The following is an 11,242-nucleotide window of genomic DNA, read 5'->3' on the forward strand; positions in this document are numbered from 1 at the left end:
TTTGTGATGCGTTATCTCTCGATTTTGAAGGCAAAATGAATCACTGTAAAATGTTGAAATTTCAATTCTAAACCTCTAATGTAATCCTTTATAGCTTGGTTAGGAAGCATGACAACCACTCCATACACATTTGACACTTGTACAATTTTATTTTCTGCCACGTACAGACTGTAGCTGCTATGCCATGTTAGCAATTCTGTTTTTTTTCCTTCCTGTTTATTAATTTCATAACTAATACATGCCCTCATAGATATTTATATATATGTATAATAGTATCACCATGGAAACAAGATGCGGATTCATCTAATCAAATGTACGTTTGACAGATTTCTTTTGTTTAATTTATTTCTCACTTTTTCCTCACACAAAGTAAATTGACAAAGTGAGGAACTGTAATATTGTTACATAGATATAGTTTGTACTGCAAATGACACCAACAATGATTTCAGCCAGCCCAGGATTACAGTACATCCATGTCTGTTCTGTTTTGGTTTCTGTATTTGTTTCAGTCATGGTTTCCAGAGCATTTCAGAATTTAAGTGAAGCCTTGTGTACAACGGCAATTTATCGGTCAGAGTTGAAATTGCAATTCCCTTGTTTTACCTCAACTCACATCTTCAAATCGCACTCACACCAACACACACATAAAACACTCATGGCTCCACACAGTTGAGGAGAGGAAGAGCACGGATGGAAGTCAATAAATAAATATATAAATCAAAATGAAAACACACAAAGATGTAATCTCCAGAAAACTGATCAGTCTGTGGGGGCCAAATTCATATTGATATTGCATGGGTGTTATTTTACAGTGGATCTTTTTCTGGGGGCAGTAAGTTTAGGCTTTTACATCCTCTGCCGCCAAGGCACCAACCCTCAATCTAACCAGTGAAAATACATTATTAGGCAAGAAATGTGAAGTTAACATTAGAAAGTAAAATACGAAAGTTAGTTTCGAAATGAAGGTTAGAAACTTTCGAATGTAAGGTTAGAAAACAAGGCATGGGGATTCAAACCAGGGACCTTGAGTGTCGCAACCCGCGTTTAACGTTCGTCCATCTATCCATCTGCCGACTTACCTCCCTAACTTTTCTTACTTGACGCTCGCCTGTCACAAGCTCTTCCCCCAGGCCTTCCAACCAATCACATAGCTGCCCTCAGACAAGATTAAATAAGGAAAACTCCACTGAGTGGGAAATAATGCATGCGAAAAGGCTCTAGCAATATTTAGAGCATATCTATCGGGTTTATCTACTGATCAAAATTAAAGCCAATGTTTTTTTTTTTTTACATAAAGGATATTCCATCTCCACGGTACCATCACAGGTAAACAGGAAGCAGATCAGACCAAAAATAATCTGTCAAAAACAAGATGTGCCAATCTTTTGAGATTATCACCATTTATTTGATACCATTTGATACCAACAGAAGAAATCAAATCAACAGCAAATAAAACAAAACAAACTACACCACACTGTCTCTGTGGTGTTTCTCTCTGTCCCCATCCTCAATCTTAACAGGCTTAATCAAAGCTATTGTAGACATTCACCTGAGTAATGTACCACGGGGATAAAATGAACAGGGGGTGAGATGTCAAACACGATTGAAGCTTGGGGGGGGACATACCTAGTGTTCTGACCCATAGGTGCAGTAATTTCAGATAAGTGCTCATACATGAAAGACAAGAAACGAGAACATTCCGGATCGCAAATGGGCAGGTCGCAATGTCAGTGAGGATTCTATGAACTAACACACACTCGCATGCATTCACACGCACAGAGGTGGCAGCAGTCTGATGCACTGCTCAGAAGGAAGTGTGAATACACAGCACACGTTAGATAGCCAGAAACAGAGAGGGATAGACAGGGAGATATAGTGTGAAGGAAAAGATACACAATTACAGTACATGGGAGTGGGGGCTGAAAGTGTGTGCTCAAAGGGCCTGTCAAAAAAACGACACATCACACACGTAACCAGCTTGAGCTAACTTTGTAAACAGAACTGTAGTGCTGAGCGATTATTGCATTTTGAGGTCGTTTTGGTTCGATTATCAATTAAAATCTTTAAACATTAAATGCACTATGCATTACGTGGTTTGAATGCTGTAACAACACAGAATAAAACCCTTTAAAAATGTCCCATGATGGTAGTGACGGCCCATTACAGCTTATCACTTATTAACCATCATTTACTCAGGTTACTTTATTTTAAAGGGGCAATCAGCAGCTTATCACTTATTAACCATCATTTACTCAGGTTACTTTATTTTAGAGGGGCAATCAGCAGTTCCTACGTTCATTTTTGGACTTATAAATTAATGATATGTACCCATTGATTCTTGAAAAATATAACTGCCTCATGAGCTTAGTTAAACTGTCGTACCTTATCAGGACCCAAAATATAAGCTTGTTTTACTCCAATGTTTGTATACAATGTACATTTAAACAAACACTATATAGCCTCAAAACATGGTTAAAAAATGTTTATATCATGGATGGTCAGTCATTGAATCCATAATTGTGTCTATGCATTTGAGAGAGGTTTGATTTCTCCAGCCCCATCCCTCAGCTTCTTACCAAAACAGGGTTGAGGGTTCATTTGAGAGAGATTTGATTTCTCCAGCCCCATCCCTCAGCTTCTTACCAAAACAGGGTTGAGGGTTCATTTGAGAGAGGTTTGATTTCTCCAGCCCTCAGCTTCTTACCAAAACAGGGTTGAGGGTTCATTTGAGAGAGGTTTGATTTCTCCAGCCCCATCCCTCAGCTTCTTACCAAAACAGGGTTGAGGGTTCATTTGAGAGAGGTTTGATTTCTCCAGCCCTCAGCTTCTTACCAAAACAGGGTTGAGGGTTCATTTGAGAGAGGTTTGATTTCTCCAGCCCTCAGCTTCTTACCAAAACAGGGTTGAGGGTTCATTTGAGAGAGGTTTGATTTCTCCAGCCCTCAGCTTCTTACCAAAACAGGGTTGAGGGTTCATTTGAGAGAGGTTTGATTTCTCCAGCCCTCAGCTTCTTACCAAAACAGGGTTGAGGGAGGACTCACTTTGTTATTGTTTCTACTGCTGATTGCCGCTTTAATAAACTATTTCACTTGTTGTGTATATTACATTTGTTTTATTTGATGACTTTATTATTTCATTCCAAGCCATCATCTCTCTCTCTCTCTCTCTCTCTGACAAAATCACTATTTTAGTAGTTCTTCATCGTAAATAAGGCATACTTTAATGACTGCTGAATACCAACTACTGTATTAATCACTTACATCGGGTATTTTCAGGTAGAGATACCTTGTGAAGAAACTGCTCTCTGTGTATCCCTTGTTGATCGCGGAAGAACGGGCAAGTAGCCGTGCAATGGATTATGGTCATTGTAGTTAATTATCACGTTTTTGTTGCGCAACTATATAGACCATTGGCCTGTTGGAAACTACAACTCCCTACTACATCGCACAGTTCAGGCATGATCTGATTTATTGCAAGAGAAATTACAGCGCAATGTGCACACTGAGCTCAGACAAAACCCAAACTAAATGGAATTCAAATAATTGAACCGACAGTCAAATAGTTGTTTAAAAAACAAAAAATAACCAACATTTCGTTTAATCGCGCAGCACTACAGAACTGTAGTGCAGGGTTATATGAGGGTGATTTGCTTCAGTAAAATGTTGGTTCAGATCACATATTGTCCTTGATGAAAGAGTATGGAATATCCTCCCTTTTTACAGTATCTTTCCAAAACTCTTTGTGACAAGTGACTCCTAGTGGGGCGAAAAGGGTCAACTTTGTTATGACCCTTCACCTCAGAACAGAAGAGCCTTTTTAATTGGTGCAAGTACGTGTACAGCATGTACCGTGGGGAAAATGTAATAAATGCTTTTGAATTGCTGTTCGTTTTGTTTTCTCCCAGTCCGAGCATGTTTCTTCTCCATTATTTACAAATGTTTTACAATCGTTCCTTTAGGAAGATGCCTGTGCATGAGGCGAATGTCAGAGCTGCCCCCTCTTTATTCGTTTTCTGTTTTTGTTTTCCTTTTGTTGCATTTTGTTTGTGTTGTTGTTTATTGTACCACAGCAGCCAAAAACTAGAAGAACCCCAAAAAAAGGATAACGACCAAATATTATTCTAAGTAACCCGACGAGAAAGGGGGAACTATCTTTGGTCACAAAATGCGCAAATAAAACAGGAAAAGTCAAAAGGAAAACGACAAAAAAAAGTGAAAGCACAAATAACAAAAACAAAAAGTGTTCCATTATTTGCCACAAAAGGGAAAAACAACAAAACAAAAACGCAATCCAGTGTCTTTAGCAGGAGATGTCTGTGCGGAAGGTAAAGACCAGGGGTGAGCTTACAAGACTTCATAGGCTTTTTGTGGATAGGGGGCTTATGTAGCATGGGGGGCAGGGCCAAAAGGGAAGGAGAACAACTCAGCCAGCAAATCAAATCAGCCCATCACTTCTTCTTTCTCTTCTCCTCCTCTTTCTCTCCTTCCTCCTCCTCCTTGGCACAATAGCGTTGGAGCAGCAGGTGCAGGTGTTGCTGAAGGGCATCGGGTTGCAGGGTCTCTGGGGTGTCGTCCAGCCGCTCCAGGTGCACATGCTTACCCTGGGCGTCCTTCACCACAGTCCTCTTCTGGGTACGAGACTTACGCATCTGGGTTCTGGAGATGGAATGGGAGAGGGAGGGAGGGAGTTTCGAGGTTATTGGGCTTGGTGAGCCAATTCTTTTCAAACAACCTGTCACAGTTTTGATAGCGCTTCATTGACAGGCTTGCAGTTTGTAGGTTGACCAAAACTCTGTTGACCGTCATTTTTAGAATTAACATCTAAAACACATCATGCATGTTAGAGCGTGGTCTGGAACACCTATGAGTAATCTGAAAGCGTCACACAAGCCCCATGACCAAAGGCCCTATGATTAAAGGAAAAGTTAGCTTTTTTACAAACATATCTAAATGTTTGATGGAAATGGCATGTTATAGAAGGGTCCAGACAGTTTTTTTGCGATTTTCCTTGTTTTTGAGAAACTTGACCACTGATTAATTTCCTCATCCTCGTTGTGCGGTACGGGGGCTCTGAAAAAACGTTAACAAATTCTCCAAAAACACCCAAATACGTCCTTTTAGAAACTAAAACGCTCCCAATTTAGGGATGCAGGTCTTTACACGTTGTACACATGAAATTATGTCATTATGAACTTTATCCGCAACATTATATTGCATTTTGTACGACTTGAGCCATTTCCCCTATCCAGCTGTTCATTTCTCCGTGTAGCCTGCTGCTAGAGGTAACTGCCAAAATAAAGCAAACACCAAAATAACGTTTCTTAATAGGGCATTGGGCCACCACAAGCCGCCAGAACAGCTTCAATGCGCCTTGGCATAGATTATACAAAGTGTCTGGAACTTCCTGTGTGGAAGCACCTGCTTTCAATATACCTTGTATCCATCATTTACTCAAGTGTTACTCAACTTTCTTTGTTTTGGCAGTTAACTGTACAATGGACAGAGATGTATCGCTCGAGTCGCAACAAAATGGAATATAACGTTGCGGATAAAGTATTTTGGTGTTTTTAGGAGCATTTGTTCATGCTTTTTCAGAGGAGCCCCGTACTGCACAACGAGTATGAAGAAATGAATCCCTGGTTTGGGTAAATTTCACACAAACAAATGAAACCGCACAATAAGTGTCTGGACCCATCTATAACATGCCATTTCCATCAAAAATAGAGATCTGGTTGTAAAAAAGCAAAATTCATCTAACTTACCTTTCAAATCACCATGTCAAAATGTAAGCATCTAAGGTGTGTTTAAGAGTTATGGTTAAGATATAGAGCGGAGGTATTCACTAACCTGCTCCCTGATATGTTTACGCTGTATAGCCAATGCCATGGCATGTTTGACATAACAACAATCATAGGTGTTGGTCATATAGCACAACCAGACCTGGGACCAGGCTGTATTCACACCATGCTTTCGGATAAATCACTCAGGAAACCAACAGGAATGTCCAAACAAAGATGGACACGTAAATGAATGAACTCCCGTTCTGCTCTCAAACCTTTTGACCACAGAACCGTCGTCCTTCACAACCTCTTTCTCTACTAAATGAGGAAGTTGGATTTTTCCAAAGCCTCCAGCATAACTCAACGCCTGGAAGTGACAGAACAAGGAAAAGGGACATTTCAAACACCAAAACCCAGTGTCTCTGGTCCTAGAGTTGATCTTCAAACTGGCACTCAATAAGGTTTTTAACAGACAATATTAAAAACAGACATGCTTCTAAAAAACATGTTACAGTCAAGAAGCATTCAGCTTTATATTCCAGGCACAGTATTGCTAATATCAACCTGCTCTGCTCGAGCCACTGAGGTAGAAAAGACACTCCTGGCATTGTCACGACTCTCCCTCCCTGACGACTGACCTTCTCAAAGTCCTCCTTGGCCGAGGGGAGGTCTGCGGCCAGCGTTGAGTCACCCATCTGCTTCTCCATCCTCTCGCCCCTCACCACCGTCGTCTTGACCACCTTGCTGACCTTTCGGCCCTGCACCTGCTCTGACTCGAAGTCTGAGGCCGTGGTGGCCCCCAGGGCCAAGGGCTCCGAAAAGGTCAACTGGAGAGGTCAAACACAGGGTTCAAAGGTCACTGATACAGTAGATTACAAAACTTGATTATACAGTATACACTGTAAGGATATACAGTCATTATGGACACATTATATATTGTGGTGTAGCCTGAACTATACACGGACAATGAATAGGCAAGGGATCTCAGCACATACACTCAGAAAAAAATCTTCCAAAAGGGTTCTTCAGCTGTCCCCATAGAAGAACCCTTCTTGGTTCCAGGTATACCCCTTCTTAGTTCCAGGTAGAACCTTTTTGGGTTCCATGTAAAACCAAGGGTTCTACATGAAACCCAAAAGGGTTCTCCCTGGAACCAAAAAGGGTTCCTCAAAGGGTTCTCCTATGGGGACAGCCAAATAATGTTTAAAGGTTCTAGATAGCACCCAAGTGTAGGGCTCAGGAAGCAGGTTAAAGGTAAAATAAGTATTTTCATGGAAAAATCTAAAAATACATTCAAATCAAAAGGCTCTGTCAAGACTTACTCTAAGCACCAAATGAGTCAAATGTACTTTATTCAAACATTAATGTCCATGGAGCTTTGGAGAGCTTGTTGCTGCTCTCCTTATGGCAAATTCCCAGTACATTATTTCCCAGGTGCTGCCAAATTAACCAAATCAAATCACATTTTATTGGTCACATACACATATATAGCAGATGCTATTGCGGATATAGCGAAATGCTTGTGTGTGATGGAATGTGTAGACATTATGGACAGTATGTGGATAAAATATTTTAGTATATCTGTAGGATACGTGGGATAGAATAGTATATATACAGCAATAGCTGAATAGGATGGCATTCACCCATCTGCTTAATTGGCCAAGTGACCTAGAACAGGGGGTTATGGGAGGTGTTGTGTTCTATCTGGCAGCCATGTTGCTGTAATAGGACTACATGTTTCTCCTTGGCGTGGTGTCTTGTTGCAGGTTTTGTTTTTTGGTTATTCATTGTCCAGCTTTAAAAATCGAAGCCAGACTGCAACATTTTAGTAGCCTAGCTAGGACTGTGGCATGTGTCTGTACATTTCTCTCTGGGGACACATGAAAGCAACGCAATTGAAGTTGAATTCACCGATGCGAGCGCATCAGGCTGTAATTTCATAAAGTAGATGACTCAACTATTGACTCATTTATTCTCGCTTGTGTGTCCCATTCAGCCATGTTTGACACGCGTGCGTTAGCCTATTAGCCACGTTATGACTGACTTGTGATCATTGCCCTTGCTAGTTTGATTGTATTGACATTCCCAGTCTTAACTACAGTCATCCGTTTTTTTGTCAAAATATTGAGTCATTGAAACTGAAACACCGCATCCCGAATGGGTGGAGGCAGCAAACAACGTACCAGGCCAGTTGTGATTTACAACCTGATAGCAATATTTTTTGGACTACCAAGAAATGTATTAGTGAATTATATTAATCGTGCATTGAACTGCAGCCATCTATTCTGCCAACAATGAATTACCGTACGTCATGGAATTTTGAAAACCTCTTATGAAGTTGGTTTTGAAGCATGAACTGGATATTGTATATGTTAACTGACATTATGATTCTGTTTTTTTTTTTATATCTACAAAGTAGTTAAAACGATGTCAGTTCCACATTAAGGCCAGACACCCTTGTGACATCATAATATCCACAGTATACGTAAACCCTGTAATACACAATCATTTTCAGAAATACTGGAATATTGACCCCAAACAAAGTCTATAGACACAAAGACAGCAGACAGACACACATACAGACAGACTGACCTCGGTCTGATCTCCCTCGCTCCGGACCACTGTCCTCTTCACTACCTTGGAGAAGCCGTCTCCTTCCTCCACACTGACCATCTCCTGGTGAGATCCCTCCACCGTCACCTCCTCTCTCTCCACGCCGTCTGGAGAGAAGTACTTACGGATCACCTTCCGCGTGATCTGGGGGAAAGAGACCAGAAAGAAAGGAAAGTTGCCACTGGTAGAGCACTGAGCTGCATGACTAGGTCTTATAATATAAAACACACGTACAGTATTTGCCTGAGGAGACTGGATTACTTTATAATTGACAAACATGGATACATAGTAGTTACAGTATGTAGTTGAGATCTACTGTAAATCGGGGTATGTTCTAGAGTTAAGTGTCTGTTATACAGTGAATGCAGATGCAAAAAATCCCTTTACCTTCTTGACTACCATGTTTCCATGCTCATCCATGTACTGTTCCTCTGTCACTGTTTGCGGAGGGATGTCTGGCAGATCATCCGCCTAGAGAGAGAACAGATACACAGTCATACAACTGATCCTGAACACATACAAGCACAGCAAGTACACAGAATAACCGGTTTAAACATTGTAAACCCCACTCAAAAAGGAAATAAACCGTTTTCAATCATTATCTAAGACCATAAAGATTTAAATCAACAAAATGATATGGCATATGAGGGTGCAGAATGAAATAGAAATCCAAATTTGAAAAATGACCCAACGTTCGAGGGGAAGTGCAGCACAGCAATAAAACTACCCACAAGCTAAACCTCAACTCCCATCTAACCCCAACACCACACCACAGCACACTAGGGCTGGGCCCCACTTCTCCACATGCTCTTCAATGCTGTATACCTGGATGATAACTCTGCGTCGGACCACCCTGGTGGTCAACACTTCCTCCTCTGAGCTATCCGATGACAGCAACCCTAGCTCCTCATTTATCTCCTGAGAGACAGCACACAGCCATTGTGGCCATCGTAGATCATTATAACATGGTAACACGTTTTGTATAGTTACTTCAGGTACTGTTACTGCAGGCACAGAACAACAGGCAACTGATCCTTCTTTTCTCTTTCTTGGCTCTTTACTTTTCTCTCATAGGGATGCCGAAAAGGCATTCAAAAGTAGGCTATTGTAGACCTGATAGAAATTGAAAGAAAAAATATACAGTATGAGAGAGGTTCTATAAAATGGTGATGGAAGATGAAAAGAAGGCCCAGTTGAACAACAATCTTAAACAAAACCAGCCATGCAAGATATGGCCATGACAATCCAACGAAATGGTGGTCAAAGCTGCAAACAAGTACTTCTGTATGGAATGTTGAAGTGGAATATGAAGTATTGACAGTGAAGGTAATTATTTCAATAAAATGTTATAGAATGTATTTGTATGTACTCTTCATTGCATCAGATAACCTAGCTGAAAATATAAGAAGAATTTGCCAACACAGCAAAAAAGCATTCTCATAACTAAGCATTTTCATTATTGATCAGGCTTTTGCCACATGATTATTCCATTGTCTTGGTCAGTAACCCCACTTTGAAGTGGTTTTGACTTAGTGTGTTTTGTTTGGTAAGTATGCACACATGCAAACACACCACTCATAAGCTTCTTGTATTAGTCTCTGTGTTTGAGTCAGTTGATGTCCTCTCTGGACTGTGGTAACACTGCAATCAGCCTGAAAAGCTGGGACACAAGCCAGGGCAAGGTGCAGTCGTCATGCTTGACCTCTTACCCGTTCCAGAGAATATTCATCGTCATCGTACCCTGCCTGCGACCTGGAGGGTAGCTCCTCACACATGGGTACAGTTTCACTTTCACTTTCTGGTCCGTCATAAATGCCATAGTCCCCAAGACTTTCACTACCCAAAGAGAAGCGATTTTGGTCATCCACCCGTAGGAACTGTGCGCTGCATACATGGCTTCCTTTGAGGAAGCCCGTTTCCAGAGTGCTTCCGAAGGGGGTTGGGGATGGAGGCTCCTCGATGTGGTAGAGGACCTCAAGTTCCTCTGGCTCCAGATCCTCTGCCTCTGAGAAGTCTGAGAAATCATCTTTGCAGTCAAAGAACTCCAGGTCCGAATTTTCTTGGGTGGAATCTGATTGGACAACTGGCCCAAATGAAGAGAGTGTTTTCTCAAATTCGCCGATCACTCGCTTAAAGTCTGGCGAGAATTCAAAGGCTTCTGCAGATCCAGGTGTAGCAGACATGGAAGCGAACTCAGGACCCATCAGGGTGGTGGTTGTGACCTGACCCTTATCTGACAGAGGGTCGCTGAAGACAGGAGAAACTGGACTCATATCAGTGGGGGACAACTGGCTACACTCGGAGACTCTCAGAGAGTGGCATCCGGAAAACACGGCCTCGTAATCTGGTGGCACCAGGAATTGGCTCGACATCGGCGAAAATAACTCACCCGAATGAGTCTCCTCGAATTCCTCTTGTGTAAATTCACTCCAGTCGGAGAATTCTTGAGTGGCAGAGTCAAGTACCTTTAGTTTAGGTGTCACTGCTCTATGGGTAGTGAAAGGGTATTGTTCACTGATCTGCAATGGGGTTGATATCAGAGGTTCGTAGCCTGTGGCTGTCTTTGTCTGCTTTGGTGATACCAGACCTGATATGCTTGTTTCTTGACTCAAGTCTAATACTGCCTTTTGCTCATGTAAAGTACTTTCCGTTACCATGGTAGACTCTAATTTTCTTTGCATTTTCCCATAACTGGTCTTCAACTGTATTTCCTTGGCTGTTTGAGACGGAGCCTGGAAGTAAATGTTGACATCACTTGAACAAGTATTCTTCAAATGTGTTGTTATAGCAAGTCAGTTGGCATGCTCCAATAACATCCCATCAACAAACTGCAACACACTAACATGAGAG

At 41.5% G+C, this 11,242-nt stretch overlaps 1 protein-coding gene across 24 annotated transcripts in view; it reads right to left on the bottom strand.

Moving 5' to 3' along the window:
- Positions 1-125: 125 nt before the first annotated feature.
- The window catches only part of LOC106577504 (ankyrin-2), a 255,844-nt gene continuing 244,727 nt past the window's right edge, over positions 126-11,242 (bottom strand). For 23 of the 24 annotated variants that reach the window (XM_045701293.1, XM_045701294.1, XM_045701287.1 and 20 more), the window contains 5 exons: positions 8,780-8,863; positions 8,372-8,536; positions 6,418-6,606; positions 6,055-6,146; positions 126-4,655 (listed from right to left, as the gene is read on the bottom strand). In XM_045701293.1, the coding sequence (XP_045557249.1) occupies positions 4,448-4,655; positions 6,055-6,146; positions 6,418-6,606; positions 8,372-8,536; positions 8,780-8,863 (738 nt within the window). In that variant the 3' untranslated portion in view covers positions 126-4,447. Of the gene's footprint in view, positions 4,656-6,054; positions 6,147-6,417; positions 6,607-8,371; positions 8,537-8,779; positions 8,864-9,217; positions 9,311-10,101; positions 11,125-11,242 lie in introns of all 24 variants that reach the window. The other variant, XM_014155564.2, reaches the window with a different exon arrangement.

Source organism: Salmo salar, chromosome ssa18, assembly GCF_905237065.1.
Source record: "Salmo salar chromosome ssa18, Ssal_v3.1, whole genome shotgun sequence".
In the NCBI taxonomy this organism is placed as follows: Eukaryota; Metazoa; Chordata; class Actinopteri; order Salmoniformes; family Salmonidae; genus Salmo; species Salmo salar.